Below are 16,659 nucleotides of genomic sequence, written 5' to 3'. Positions count from 1 at the left end.
CATCGTTCGATTCTACTTTCAAGGGACTTAATGAACGACTATTAACCACGTTATCGCGTATACTCGATCATTTAACGAGAAACTGACTGTTGAACGGTAGTGAATTCTACTCTTTTAACGAGTAGATCGCTCCTTCTTGATCTCGAGTATCGCGAAGAATGAAATTCGGTTTATTTCGTTCGATACGTTTTATCGATAAAATCGTCTAGTTCCTACGATTATTCGATAATAACGTGCGGTTACTTTGGTCGAATCTCGATAAACGTACTCATGGGATTAGAACGAGTAGTTATGTATACGACGTGTTACCACTCAACCGTTTAAATAGATCTCTCGTGATGGACATCTGAGTCGTGTTTGCGTTTTTCTGCCATCCCCTATTTTTATTTGATTAGTTAGTTAGACCGCGAATTTAAATTAGAAAGTTACTGTTAAAAGATCGATTAGAATCTTATTTTCTAAATCAAAAGAATTCGTTTTAATTGGTATCTTTCTAGAAAAGTTTCGACAAAACGATTTATTTGATATTATTATTATTATTGTTATTATTATTATTATTATTATTATTATTATTATTATTATTATTATTATTATTATTATTATTATATAATTAGATATATGCTTATTTTCATAGACATATTGAATCCTCGATTTTATTTAATATCGATATTATATTATCGATATCTTAAAAAAAATTACGAAAAAGTTACTTAGTTAGTATTGACATTATTATTTAATCAATATTGATATTCTCAAAAATTTTTCGATAAAACGATTTATTTAATATTATTTAATTACGTTTTAATTACGAATATGCTGAAAACGAATTTTATTCAAGATCGATATTATCAGATCAGTATCGACATTTACAAAAATATCGAAAAACGCGAGATATTTCTTACTGATATTATTTTTGAATTAAATATAACATCATTCACGAATATATTAAAAATCGATTCCATTTGGTATTATTTTGGATATTTACGAGAATGTTGAAAAAAAAAGTGATTTTATTTAATACCAGTATTGTTGTTTGTTCAACATCATAGATATTGAATATTAGTATTTAATTATTTACGTAATTAAATAATATTAAATAAATCGTTTTATCGATGTCGTCATAGATATTAACAAAAATGATTGAAACGAGTTAGCTCGAATGTTCGAATGAAAAAAAAAAAAAATAGAGAAAAAGAGAAGAAAAGAAAGAAAACAAAGAATAGAGAGAAAACGAAGAAAAAAATGGATCGAAGAGACCACTTTTTCATTTAAACGACTATGACATTTGGCCGTTGAAATCTCGAACGTGTCTCGAAGGTAATTTAAGGGAGTAGGTCAGCGTCGATCCGCCCTTTAAACATCCATATGTTCGCGTGGGTCGTTCGTGGATCCGTGCTTCCTTTCTTGACTTTCTCGGTACGCGTAAGGGTAAAGAGCGATGCCAGCAACCCCTGGAGACCATTGATCTGACGTTTCACACAATGACGTCACTGGAACCGTGCAATGGAAGCGGGTCGAAACGAACTCCAGGGAAAAAAATGGGCAGCTGTGAGCCGATTGTATTCTCTGGCTTCGATTCAAAGATCATTTTTCGTGTTCGCAGCTCGAATAAAACGTAGATTCTTTTAACCGTGTACTATTGTAATCGATCTTTTCAAATATATGAGTTTTTCTTTACCTGTATACATATGTGTGTGTATGCGTGTGGTGTATAAACAAGAAAAAAAAATGGCGATTAAAAATCGTTGAAAAATTTGTTATTTTTAAGAACGAAAGTATTCTAGTATTGTATATCTCTTCTAATTCTATCCTATCGGAATAAAAATTGAAAACTATATATATATATATATATATATATATATATATATATATATATATATATATAAAGAAAAAAAATTATCCGATTGAAAAATACTTCCATGGGACTATACCTAGAGATTAGAATGTTCAACCAGACGATAAACCATTCGATATATAATACTCCAGGCTAAAAATGCTTTTCAAAAGGCTTCCGATTTCCCTTTCGTGCGATTCCAGTGAGAATAGAGAAAGATAGATAAGAGGGAAGACGATAAAAATAAGAAGGTGAAAGAGGAGGAACACAGGAACGGAGAGTAGTGTACTCTGGAGAGGTCCTTGTACTCGAAGGCAAAAAGGAGAGAGAGAGAGAGAGAAAACTAAATTGCTTGTTTCTGGCGCCCTTGCAGAACGAACGACGAGCGTTACCAACGTAACACCGCTGAATTTTCCGAGGTATTATTACGTAACGACACTCCTTCGCTACGGTCCTCCTCGTGGCACAAGAACCACTGCAGCTTTGTTCGGGAGCCTCGTTATTTCGACGAGAAAAAGAGAGAGAAAGAGAGAGAGAGAGAGAGAGGAGAGAAATACAAAAAAAAAGCATTCAATTGTCGCTTCTTCCTTCGGCGATAGGATCCTTAAAGATCTTTTAACATTACGATTCGTTATATTATCGCATTATCATATTTCTTTCAACGATATATTCTTATATCGAAGTAAGCTCATTTATAGCATTCAATTTCTCTTTGATCTAAGATTATTGATGATATAAAAATATCTTCGTACGTAAAATACGAGGGTTGAAAGGGGGTTCATTAAAAAAAATATATATATATGTATGATGGAACTCGTCGTTTAAGGCGTCGGTTTATTATTCGTGCTTCTTTATAAAAACGATCCACTTCGTTGGAAGAATTGTATTGGAGTGCTATTATACAAGAATTGTTTGTGTCCACGTTATCCAATTGCCCTCGGCTCGAATTGCCACTTCAATATTTTCCCTTTCAGTGGCTCTTCCCTTTGTTAGTTTAGTACCTAGCACAGCGACACTTTCGTACATACGCAAACGAGTCTCTGATACATAACGAAGTTTCATCTTTCATTGGAGAAACAATGAGCAACTTGCAATGATCGAGAGAGAGAGAAAGAGAGAGAGAAAGAAGAGATGAAAAGGGATGAGAGAGAGAACATTTATCAGGGATTCTTCGTACGGAAGGTTCAATGACCTCGATATCGGTCCATACGTCGATGGAAGAAGAGTCGAGATGTTTGAGGGTGTAGGGATGAAAAACGGAATAGGAGAGATTGGAGAAAAGTAGAGAGGGGTGACGTCGATTGAAAAAAGGAAAGAGATAGAAAAGTATGAAAATGGTGATCGTCGAGGTAATGGTAGTGGCAGTGGGGTAGGAAATAACATGGAGAGCGATGAAAAAGGACGAAGAGGAGAAACACGTCCCACGTTTCTTTTCCTTCCGGATATTTCTTTCTTTATCTCTCTATCTTTCTATCCCTCTCTCTCTCTCTCTCTTTATCTATCTATCTATCTATCTATGTATCTATCTACCTATCTCTCTTTTTCCCTATCTTTTTCTTTCTTTCTCTTTCTCTTTTTCGCTTCGTGTCGCACGAGTAATCCCTCCTCCTTTTATCGATCCTTCTCGAGCAGTAGCAGCAGCAGCAGTAACAGCAGCAGCAGCAGCAGCAGCAGCAGAAGAAGAAGAGGCAGAGGTAGTGGCGAAGGCAGAGGCAGAGTGTGGTGGCGGTGGCAGTAGCAGTCGTAGGGATCAGGAAGAGAATCAGCGTCACCCATCGTGAGCATCTCTCAGTGGCTGCCCGGCCAGCACGCCGGCACTACGGCTTCGATCGTTCTTAGTCCGTGGTGTATCACGCATTGCGTCACGCAGGCGCTCGCTCGCGCTTCCTAACTTCGGAAATATTCGTTTAAAATCGGTCGTCCTCGCACGGCCTCGGAAAAAGCGCCGGAATCGAGCGAACAGGACGCGTCAACGGCCGAGGTCGTACGAACCTTGCCGAATATAACCGAGTTAATACGAACGGAGACGAAGTAGCACGGCTGTGCACGGGTTGCCTGGTTGCAGGCGCGCAGTGCAGCCGCCGGTCTCCCGCCAGGTCAGTCGCGGCTCGACCGGCGATGTTCTTCTTCCTCGCTTGAGAGACCACGAGGAGGGATCGACCTCTCGCGTTTCTCTCTCTTTCTCTCTCTCTCTCTCTCTCTCTCTCTCTCTCTCTCCTCTCCTCTCCTCTCTCTCTTTCTTTCTTTTTTTATTTTTATCTTTTTTATCTGTATTTTTTCCTTTGTCCCTTTTATTCGTTCGTTTGCTTTATCATTTTTTCTCTTTTTCTCTCTCCCTCTGTATCTCTCTGTTTCTCCCCCTTTCCGTTATTTCTTCTTTTATCTTCGTCTCGCTTTTACACTGGTGATTCCGCCGACGAGTTTTATCGAGCGTCGCAGCCTCTTCCCGAATCTTCGACGAGTGGAGAAGCGACGAAGATACGAAAAAGGCGTAAGTGAGACTGCTATCTTTTTCTCTTATCTCTTCGTCCTCTCTCTTTTTATCTCTAACTTTAACTCTATCTCTCTGTCTCTCTTTCTCTCTTTCTTTCCCTCTTCCTTTTGCTTGTAATTTTTTTGAGATACACGTGCTGGAAAGAGACTACGTGGAATGAGAGAGCACGATCTCTCTCTCTCTCTCTCTCTCTCTCTCTTTTTATCTTTTCCTCGTTCACTACACTGTACAACTTTGAAATAATATTCTTATCTTTTAATTAAACATATGTCTATGTTATATATAATCAAGGAGAGATAGACAGCTCGTGATGGAAACGCGAGTACGCATCTATGTACGCGCACAAGCGGTGATTCTCATCTCGGGAGATCTATGTTTCTCTCATGTAACACGGATTACATACCTCCATACAAAAATATTTGTATGCACGTATGTAAGTACATACATACGTTCTCTAGTATACCATTTGGCGGGAAAAAAGAGCTAATCTATCTTTCTTAAGCGTTCATTCGTATTTTTTGTTGACGAAGTACATAGCACGTACATGTACCTAACTGTGTACATACACATACAACATGTATGTAGTCACTATGATATATATACATATGATTGATACCTTGCACTTGGTCGTTCAGTAAATACAAACGTCCACGTTATTCCTTGTGTCGCTTTATCATCCGTATCGACCTTCCGTATTCCTAATCATTATAGTACGCTCACTCGAAATGCATCGAAGTTTCACGGATTTGTTTGCTCTCTTTTTCGTATTTTATAATTTCTTCTCTTCTGTCTCTTTCTTTCTTTTTTCTTCTTCTTTTTTGCTATCTTTTTTTTCTGTTTTTGTTTCTCTCACAAAAATCTCGTTCGTTCGTTCGTTCGTTCGTTCGTTCGTTCGAATGTATATTTCATATGCATCGAAGTGCATCGACTCGAACGTAAATATCGTCGAGTCCATCGACACGGCCGCATTCGAATTTTTGTTACATTCGTGGAGAACAATGACGGATCGTTTCTGAAAAAATAATCTTTAATTAACACTGATTACGTTTCTTTTCTCGGTTCGCGCCAATTCGATTTGGTCGATCTCCGGTGAACGTTAATTAAAAATAGGAAATCTAATTATATCGTTCGATGGATTAAGGCAACGGCTATTTAAAGAGATTTCTACTATCCGATGGTAAAAAGAAATAAAGAACAAAAAATGAGAAATGGAGGGAACAATGGAAACAAGAAATAAGAAAATAAAAACAAGAAAAAAAAAAAGAAAGAAAGAAAGAAAAAAAAGAACCGATAGAATTGATCCTAATCGCGAAAGAGAGACACGCCGATCGAACTCCACTTGCGAAGTGGAAACGGCATAAAAATAGAAAGTCAGGACGTGTACTTGGCCGTAGCCTAGCGTATCGGCGGGACGATGTTATCCTGACGCGTTAAGCGTCCTTGTTCCTGCGACCGCCATTACGCTGTGTCAAGGCGAAACGCATACGTACTATGTACGCTGCCACCAGAGATCGTTCTAGACCTAACGATAATAGATACATATATGACACTTCTTTTTTTCTTTTTCCTTTTCCTTTTTTTTTCCATTACGATCGTTACACCTTAGGATTCTCATCAATCAACTTTGTTGATTCGTTCTATAGTTGCATCCTTCCGACAATAAACCTATTTCTTACTTAAAAAGAAATCATATAATTTCTAATAAATTTAATTAAAATTAATCGACCCATCACACGATTTCTATCTCGAATTTTATTCTCATTGGCGATATTAATTTTTTTATATGTATGTATGTATGTATGTATCAAATTTGTAAGAAATCGGTTAAAGGTATTTGCTCGTAAGACCTTGTCCTTGAGAATACATCTTCGAATCCCTCAGGTGGTGTAGGTATCTTCGACACGGCGAAGTGCGAAGTGCACAACGAGTCGATATATCGATTCATTTCCGATAATATATTACCTATCTTTCCCAGGTGATAACATGTCGAGCCCTTGAGAAAGCCTATGTATGTAACTTACGTCTGTGTACGTTCGTTTACGCATCTCGCGTATCTTTATGGTTTATTATCGTCCGTCCCTGCCAAGCCTATATCGAGTTTCGTGTTTGCCCTGCCTTTCTAAATTGCTACTCCATCGATATACCGAAACGTTGCTGCTCGCAATTATCGGCCATGATCTTTTTCGTTTATTACGAAATGTCCCCGACCGATTGTTTTCGGAACGAATTCAAACGAATACCCGTTTAAGTTCAATTACGTTTAATTATGTCCACGTTTTATACTTATCATCATGCGTTTTTTAATTTTCTTTTCCTTCCTTTTTATCATTTACATCATTCCGAACGAAATAATCACGTCTATCTAAATCGTCGAAGTAAAATTTCATGCTAAGAATATAAAAGGAGAAAGAAAAGAAAAAAGAACGAGATACTAAGCTCCTACTTGCTTACTTTTTAAAAAGAAAGACAACAAAGAAAAAGAAAGAGAGAGAGAGAGAGAGAGAGAGAGAGAGAGAGAGAGCAAATAAAAAAGATAAAAGGATCCAAGGAAGATTGAGTTTCCTTACTGAATTATGAATCACGAAGGATCGTTCGTTTACAATATACAACAGCAGTCCATAGTCGAACTCACTCGTTGCGTGACACCAAATGCGACGCTTTTGCTGCATCCACCAGGTGCAAGTAAGAGGAATATACAAGAAAAAAAAGAGAGAGAGAGAGAGAGAGAGAGAACGCGTGTAAGTATGTGTTTGTGTTTGTGCGTGTGTGTGTATGTGTATTTGTGAGTAAAAGAGGGTAGGTTTGCCGAGAGGCGGAGCAAAACGGGAGGGAAACGTGGGTCGTGATGCGAAGCGGCGTTCGCGCTTATTTCTAGAGCGGTCGGTTAAGAATAGAACGGCGAGTAGACGCTTGAATTAAATATAGTCGGTGAACGACCTCCAAGTAGATTACGAAATTTCATTGAAGTCACGGAAGATACGAGGGACGAGGGGGTGGTGTACTTACTACTCTTCGAGTCCACTCCTATCTGCTCGACGACGAACGATACAACGTATCTACTCCTTTTGTCGTTGATTCTTCGAATAGTTCGACGTTCCCAACTCACTCGAGTCTTCTTTTCACTTTCCTTTATCGGGAGGAAAAAAAGAAAAAAAAAAAAAAGAGAGAGAGAAAAAGAAAAGTATTCGATGTAAGCAGTGGATATAATATTATTTCGATTTTGTTCTTATCAAATTTATTATTATTAAAGTATTGATCGTAAAGATATTTATCATTGATAAATGATATTATTATTCATTGCTATTGATCGGGATCAAATTTTTTTCCTCGAAATTTCCCATGCGAGAAGACATTTTAATAATGTGAATTTATAATATAAAATATTTATCAGGACGAATAAATTGTCATATTAAAGAGAAATGTCATTGTACAGTAGCTTGAAAAGATACAATCGGAAGAGAGAAAGAGAGACAGAAAGAGAGACAGAAAGAAGGAGAGAGAAAGAGAGAGAGAGAGAGAGAGAGAGAGATGTAGACTAGAGTAGAGTAGAGCAGTGTAGACGACGTTTCCGATCGAAAGCTACTACGGTCGTTTCGAGGGACGTTAACGAGGATTATAAATATCGAGAAATGAGGAAGCAAGGGGTGGAGGAGGAGATAAAGAGAGAGAGAGAGAGAAGATGAGAGTGTCAGGTGGGAAAAATGCCGTGCTCCGAATACGTTTGGAAGCTCGCCTGGCTTGTGACAACTTTCTCTTCCTTTCTCTCTCTCTCTCTCTTTCTCTCTCTCACTCACTCTCTCTTTTTTCTTTCTCGTGCACCGAAAGAAACTGTAAAAAACGGTTTGATGGGAAACCAATAACCAATAGCCGTCTCTAGCCGACCTAAAACCATCTGATCGTTTTGTGAACTCTAGCAGAAAACGGAAACCTCTGCGGACAGCGATTTTCGTTTTCGTCGCCTCGTTAGATCTCGTCGATACCTCAAAGAAGATGCTGCAGTGAGATCGATTCCGCTAAAAGAATTTTTTTTTTTTTCTTTGTTACTTTTATTTTCCAAATTAAAAAAAATGTCATGTTTCATTCGCACACACGAACATACATACTCGTATTTACGTAATACAAATTATGATGGTCAACGTGGAAGGAAATTAATATTATCGTTTCTCGTTCAATTTTTTTTTTATCGTTTCTGTTTTTTTTTGTTTCTCTTAGAAAAGACAAGATGCCAGCAGCCGGTGCGGCAGTACCGGACGTGGCCGAAGGTGCCGGACAATTAGGTGAACTGGACGAACCACCTGAACCTCGTGTACGTGGACCAAGTGGTCGAGCTGGATTGATGAAACCACTGGTTGTCCTTGCGCTTCCCGGAATGTATCTTTTCTACAAGTACAGTCAGTACAGGCGGGAGCAACGTGAGCTGTCTCGTAGAAGAGTCACCGAGAGGGAACTCCAACATCTTCATCACAAAATCGTGAGTTATAAAATATAGAAAAAGAAAAAAAAAAATGAAATATTTGAGTTTGTAATTCTTAACGTTACGATCGTCATCTAATCATTTTCTAACATCGGTTTCACTTCTTCGTGTTTTATCATCCAAGAGAATCCTTTTAGTTTTGTGCATTAAAGAGAAAGAGAGAGAGAGAGAGAGAGAGTAGATCTTGAGATATTAGAATTTGCGGTGTAATTCACGTTGACGATGAACCAAGATAAGACGTTTAACGAAGACGTGCCTAAGGAAGATAATAGGAAGTGTCTGGATATAGGGTGAGAAGATAGATAATAAGAGAGAGAAAGAGAGGATCTAGAAGAGGCTGAAGAATATCGTGATGGGTTCAATTACCTAAGAATAACGTTATCATCGTTCAAAGTTAAATTTCTATATCAATTATAGAGAAGCAAAGTTAAGCTATTTCTTCAATTATGTCCCTTCATCTTTTTAAATTTTGCTAACGAAATTCATTCGTAAAAACGAAAGATAGAAAGAAACGGAGAAAGAGAGAGAGAAACATAATATTTTGGTTTTTATCTCTCGGCATCTAGACGACGCATTGCGACTGGCGATCCGTTAATGAGTTTCTTGAAAATTTCGTCCCACTCGTCCTCTATCAAAGTGTCTCGAATTATTTACGTGGAGCGGAAGTTGTTAAACATCTCGTGTAACGTCAAATGTCAAAGGTACACCACTTGGTATTTTATATAACATCGTTCTTAGGTCATTTTTCAGGCCAGGGATGTTGATGAAAATCAAAAGTCTCAAGTGTCTCGAAGGTTCCCACTCGCAAGAATTAGAATCTTCTGATATTAAACGAAGGATGAAAGAGGGATCTTTAGTCCCTTTTTCATACGCGACGAGTTCTATTACCATCCAGCTTCCGTGCTAGATTGGATCGTGTTTGTAAGCGAACGAGGGCTTTAATAAAAATTGAATTTTCGCCAGTCGGTGAAAGGTTTAAATCGATTTTAACTTTCCCAAGAGAGTTCGAGTATGGTGGAGGGGGAGGGAGGAAGATAGAGAAAGAGAGAGAAACAGAGAGAGAGAGAGAGAGAGAGAAGAGAGAGGAAGAGAACGAACATTATTCTCAAATATTCACTGCAGGGAAACGTTTTAAGGGGGTTTGAGCGAGTATCGATCTTCTTGCTTTCACGACTCTTTCGATGAGTTGTCTGATAATTCCTTTTTAAATATCATCATCTCTTCGTATCTCGTAGTAAGAGTAAGAGAGAGAGAGAGAGAGAGAGAGAGAAAAATAGAGAGAAAAAGAATATCTAGTTTTCTCAGAAATACTCGAGAATATATATCTCTCTGTCGATTGGGAACATAGAATCAAATAGGTATCATAAAATTCGTTGAATCCTTCGATTTTGTCACAGGATGACCATTTCAAGATAAACCCAGTCCTCTAAGGATCAAAAAGGTACTTCGTTTTTCTTTTCTTTTCTCTCAAGGTCACATTCGAAGATTAAGTAAGTAAATAAGTAAGTAAGTAAGTATATAAGAGCGACACGTATTGGGTCAACCTCGCGATGGAAGATTTTGGCAAAAGGGTTTGTACAAAAGAGAATACTTTGCCAAGTAAGTCATTTCCCTTCCTACATACCTACTCCAAATTCTTTCGTTGCAGTTTCTTTTTGTAGGAGTATCGAATATAGGACGTATCGTATCGTATAGTACCGTAGTTTTGGTCCATTTAACTCTCCTTCTCGATTTATTATCAGCTTCCGTGAACTCTCGACAATTTCGTTATCTCAAACGCGAACGATACTGTTCCCAGTAAAGATAGAAAGAGAAATGCTGCAAATCACTAAGGATACTCTCATCATTCTCTCTCTCTCTCTCTTTTTCTCTCTCTTTCTCTTCGAGGACGACTGTGTTACCAGATAGAACATTCTTTTCTCATCCATTCCAATTCCAATAAACTTCGTTCCCGATCATTCGTCGTAGGTAAGTAGGTATATTTACCTCTTACAACTTTTTCGATAAAATGCAACTAACCAATAGAGTATTACTACGTCGACGACAACTTGATTTATAAAAAACACAGATTTGCCAAGTTTGATAATAATTTATTACATTAGACTACAATATTACTGAAAACACGTTCTTATACCTTATCTTTACGAGTTACACTTACTCGTAATACATTAATACATACACACACACACACACACACACACACACACATATGTATATGTAGACAATTACTTGAATTTCCGCGATATGGGTGTCGTTGCGTGTGATTAATGTTATGAAAGGGCCTTGGAGATTGAAGTATTGTAACAAGAAAGTTAGCCTCAACCTTGACGAAAATGTGTGAACGTCCAGGTGAAATAAAGTCTCTCTTTCTCTCTCTCTCTCTTTCTCTTTCTTATTCGAAACAAGTTTAGAGAAAGAGAAAGAGAGAGAGAGAGAGAGAGTTTCGTTAGGTGCTCGAGGCGACCAGTTTGGTTGAACCAGATAAGGCTCACGCTAGAGTCACGTTAAGATCCCGATCAGGGTGGCACGTGCACCTTACCGAGAGCCGCCATTCGTCTACTCTGACTTCGAGGGCTTCGTCTTTCGAAGGAATAAAAAAGAGAGAGATAGAGACAGAGACAGTGGAGGGTTGAGGTGGTGAAAGAGACAGACAGAGACAGAAACGATAGAGAGTGGGGAATATGAAGGGTAAGAAACGAAAGGGTGGAGAGTCTAAAAAAAAAAAAAAGAAAAAAAAATCGAATTACCTCTCGAGACTACTCGGAGATAATCGCCTGAAGATATCCGACACACTCTACTTTCTTTACTACGACCTATCGTCTGCCAAATCTTTGAGCAGACACGTGAGACAAGAAGGAAGAGAACGTGCCGTTGATATATCTTCATCGAATTACCCTTCCTCCAAGTAATATCTACCCGAACATCCGCTTTCCAACGGTATCGTAACTTTTCAAGATTCCAGTCAATCTTTTTGTATCTTTAAGAAAAGAATAAGAATAGGGTGGTCCTATTTTTTTTCGAAAGAATAAATCTTCTAAAGGATAAATTTTGAGGAATAATTTTTCTTCGTAGAAAGATTTATCTTTGAGATTTATGGTCGTATGTCGCTTGATTGTCATACGTGTTAAATGTTTCAAGATCCTTTTTCTCTTTTTACAATGCAAAAGAATATTGAAATATTAAACATTTATACGTGTATGTACGTAAATTTTCATGTGAAAAAAGGAAAATCAAAAGAGACTTTAATGAAAAATCTTTCTTCTTTATCATTACTTTTCATCGTCTTTATTGTGTCATTGTTTGGTTTGTTTTTGTTTTAAATAAATCGAGATTAATGATAAAGATTGCCAATATCCTCTTAAACGTCTCGTGTCGAACTCGTACAATTCTCACGTTCGTGCTCACAGCGCAAATCGTCCCGCGGTTAAATAATATATCCAACCCGTCTGGCCGATGACCCCAAAAGCCGTTTCGTATTAAGGCTTGATAATACCATTAAGAGCTACCGCACGAACCACCATAATGCTCGCGAACCCCAGAAATGCTCTGCGATCGATGCAACTCTCAGCCCTCTTCCTTCCTTCCTTCCGATTGCGTGAGCTCGACTCGCTTTCGAGTATGGATCTCACGTATTTCCTTTATCGCAAGTACTTTGTTTGTTTTGCTTTTTCTTTTTATTTTCTTTTCTTTTTTCCTTTTTTTTTCTTTTTCTTTTTTTTTCTTTCTTTCATTTTCATCTCTCTATTCTTTTTCGTCGAGCGTGTAGAACGACAACAAACAAGTTTAGTAAGAAAGAAAAATTTTGTTTTCTTTAATATACTTGAAATTATATCATATATATATATATATATATATATATATATATATATATATTTCTTTTCTTCTTTCCAAAATATTTGAAAGGAAACTATATTTAAAAGAACATTGTATCGCATCTATATCATATCATATCTTTAATTAAACATTTTTTAAATTCTTTTAATACTCATACTTTCAATATATTTGAAAGGAAAAAATTGTACCATATTTAGAAGGAAATTTTATTATGTCCATTGTTTTCGAAGATTAAAAGAGAAAATTCGACAACTTTCCTTTCAGAAGGATTTTTCTTAATCTCTTTTTCTATTCTATTTTTCTAACGAGCAATTTTTTCTTTTTCTTTTTTTTTTTTCACGAAAGGAACAAAAATCTTCGTAGAAGGTACAAAAATCCTAGAAACGTTTCACATTCACCATTTCTCCTTCGAAGATTCTCGCGAAAAAAGAGACGCGACACTTTTCTTTATTTCTTTTTTCCTTTTATTTCGCTTTCGAGTTTCACGTAGCCATATTTCTTACCTGGCACCTACCACACACGCAAATACACACACACACACACACACACTTCTTAGTATAGTCCCACGTTATTTACCATTCTTATTTCTCCTTTCTACGTACTACTTCACCGGCTGCTCTTATCACGCGTTCTTTTTCACCTACTTCTTTACTATGAAGTGGATTAAAAAAAAAAAAAGGAAAAAAAAAAGAAAGAAAAGGAAGGAAGCAAAAGAAAAAAGACTTTAAGGGAAAAAAAATGTTTTTTATCCCAAAGTAAATACAGGTTGTACCACAATAATATAAAAAACAATTTCGAAGATTTATTTTTACGACTACGTAAATCGTACAGGATTTAAGAATGAGATTGTAATAATAATCAATAACGTATCAAGTTTTTATGAATGTCCAGAAAATATTCGATCTAAATCTCTCATCAATTATGCAAAACACACACACACACACACACGTCCCATCGAGGTTCAAGTTCTTGCGACACTTTTCCCAAGAACACTTCACCCAATAATCAAGGGCGTTTCTTATTCTCCCTTTTAGCTGTTGCACATTTTGCGGCATAGGTGGCACATAGCTATTGTCTTTTTAACAATGTAGCTCCAAATGTGGAGAACCATGAGTTTGGAGAAGTTGGATATCTGAAGATATGGTTGACCAGGTAATATATTCATCACGGCTAATTCATCGTTGTGGTTATATACATTTGTATAAATCTGAAGTGTTACTGATCGTTATACAACAAACCTCAACGTTTTATTCAATATAGTTTAATCAAAGTAAATTTTTGAAGTTGTTGAACAATATTGCGATATAATCCGTACTTGTTCGCATTTCAATGTTTCTCTCTCTCTCTCTATTTTCATTAAAGAAACTCTAATAAATCAGTAACAATCACCAATTTATTTCACTGACGACTCAACGTACTAAACGAGCAGATATTTTTCAAAGTCTCGTGAAAGCACACGACAGTGTTTAATAGCCTGTCTTTCCTTTCTCTCTCTCTCTCTCTCTCTCTCTCTCTCTCTCTCTCTCTCTCTATATATATATTTACCTAGACAGAGAGAAAGTGATTTATCCAAGCAATTTATTATTTAAACAAATTTCTGTCCTGAAGCTCTTGTTTCTCCGTTTCGAATTCGAAAAGAATTAAAACGATCAGCTTGAACGTACACTTCGATCGTTTATTAATTAACGTAGATAATGAAATTGGTCCTTCGTCAAATGCAGAATGAACTGTTAAGCAAGTTTGACGTTTGTTGAAAGAAAGGTTCGGAGAAGGTCGAACCGATATACGACATGGAAGGTTGCTCGCTAATAATCGCTTTGGATCGTTAAACGCGTGAGCTTTCGTCTTAAAAGAGCTACGTCATTCCGTTTCGAGGGGAAGATCGAAGCTTCATCGTGCTTCATAGAGCTGATAATCAAAGACGACAGTTTCAGAGTTAGCAAAGGGTTTACTATCATTCTTGGTATTCTTATCAAGTTAACTCGAACATACTTTTACTCTTAGATAATCTACGATAAACTAGGGAGAACTACTAGTACGTTTTATCTACCTTGTTATTTAACATCTTTCCCATTATATATCGTAGCTTTAACCAAAGTCATGATAATACTGAAGTAAAGGGTCATTCGATCAGAATCCATAATTCACGTAGCTCGTTATAGCTCATTATCGAGATGACTGCATAAAAGATTGCACTAGATTGCATGCGTTGCACATACGCGAGACATATGCTGCTGATTCGTCGTTTAACGATAAACTTCATAACGCGCTTCTTCGTCCGATATATATATATATATATATATATATATATATGTATGTATATATATACTCTAGAGATATTTTAAAAGTCAAATTATCTTACAAGTATATTCTATCTTTCTTCCGGAATATACGCTGACGTTTACTCTTTTTTAACCCTTTGAGTAGTACCAACGTACATTTACGTCATAGCTTAACTAGTCTACTGTGTGTTTTAACCTTCTATAACCCAACTTGTTTTTTCTTCTCTTTTCTTTTTTCGTCGTTTACAAAAGAAAATTATATAATATGAAACTTGTAGTAGGATTATATTACATCGAGTGTAACTTATATTTAGTTAATATAAACTTTCACGTTTGATGTGAATCGGCTATTAATTTTATTCTGAGAATATGAAATATAATTTGCGAAATGGAGGATTCAATTTTGCGCTGATGATCTTCGTAGAATTGTTAGAAGTGATATGTGAAAAGAATTTTACAAGTTAATAGTAATTTTATGCGGCAATTTTATGTGGCTTAGAAGCACTATGAAAATTCACTGTTTTATACGGTTGATTAATTTTATCGATCTCTGTCCATATCAAAAGACTAATTTAAATATTCCGAACGGTTTTGAGAGAGATCAAAGTGGCCGACGCGAACGCAAGTTGCAAAATTAATCGACGTGAGAATTATTAGCTGTCATCAGCTATGAAAGGATCTAAGTTATATCATCTCATGGATATGAATGAACAATTATTGTTATTCCGAAAATATAAAATACGGCTTATAAACGGAGGGTTTAATTTTGCGTAGAAAGATCTTAGCAATTTAACGTATTAATATTACAATTGCTTCTAAATTTGATATGACTTTGAAGCACTATGAAAATTCACTGTTCGATAAGATCGATTAATTTTATCGATCTCTATTCGTATCAAAAGATAAATTTAAATATTCCGAACGGCTTCGAGAGAGATCCAAATGATCGACTCCAACGCAAGTTGCAGAGTTAATCAACGTGAGAATTATTAGCTGTTATTGGCAGCGAAGAGATCGAAGTTATGTCATCTCATTTGACGTTTGATAATCCTTGATCTTCCATGTTAGTAGCACACAGCTGGAACGATGGAAGAGCTTGCACTTAACCGAAGCGAATTCCACAGAGTTAACACAGTTTCCAAACATGTTCGATAATTCGGATTGCCACGTATATCGAGCATTTCGAATACGTCAGACATCTCGAAAGCCTTTGAAACATTTCCTACGTGATCGTATAAATTTTACGATTTCTTTTCTGTCATACGAACGAAAACGAAAACTATTTCTACGTCAAAGTGAAAAAGTAGTATGTATTTCAAAATATACATATGCAGGACGAAATAAATTAGATTTCGACATTCTAATTTCGATCGACGTCTTTTTCTATAATCTTTTTTTCACGTTTTATAACGTGAAAGGAAAAAAGAAAAGAAAAGAAAAGAAAAAATAAAATAAAATTATCGATAGAAGAAAAGACAAAAAAAAAAAAAGAAAAGAAAAAAGAAAGAAAGAAAGAAGAAAGAATATCGAGCGAGAAAAACGACTAACAAAATCTTGGACGTTATAATTCCGATTGACATCTTTTTCTATGTAACTTTTTTTCACTGGAAGAGGACAAAAATAAAATTATCGAGACGAGCCGATCGATAGAAAAATGATATTACAGAACTAATAAATCTTCGTCATTCTAATTCCAAACGACATTATTTTCTATAACTTTCTTCGTAACTTTTTATAATAT

The 16,659-nt window shown here is 36.4% G+C and overlaps 1 protein-coding gene across 2 annotated transcripts in view; it reads left to right on the top strand.

Moving 5' to 3' along the window:
• Positions 1–16,659, top strand: part of LOC127064233 (chromatin assembly factor 1 subunit A-B) — a 113,990-nt gene that overhangs the window by 59,858 nt on the left and 37,473 nt on the right. Inside the window, exons 1-2 of one of the 2 annotated variants that reach the window (XM_050995002.1) lie at positions 3,555–4,325; positions 8,541–8,799. In XM_050995002.1, coding sequence (XP_050850959.1) covers positions 8,551–8,799 — 249 coding nt within the window. In that variant the 5' untranslated portion in view covers positions 3,555–4,325; positions 8,541–8,550. Of the gene's footprint in view, positions 1–3,554; positions 4,326–8,540; positions 8,800–16,659 lie in introns of those variants that run through there. The other variant, XM_050995012.1, reaches the window with a different exon arrangement.

The sequence above is a fragment of the Vespula vulgaris genome, chromosome 1 (genome assembly GCF_905475345.1).
Source record: "Vespula vulgaris chromosome 1, iyVesVulg1.1, whole genome shotgun sequence".
NCBI classification, from domain to species: Eukaryota; Metazoa; Arthropoda; class Insecta; order Hymenoptera; family Vespidae; genus Vespula; species Vespula vulgaris.
Note: the sequence above shows the minus strand (reverse complement) of the source record. Positions and strands in the feature narration are given on the sequence as shown.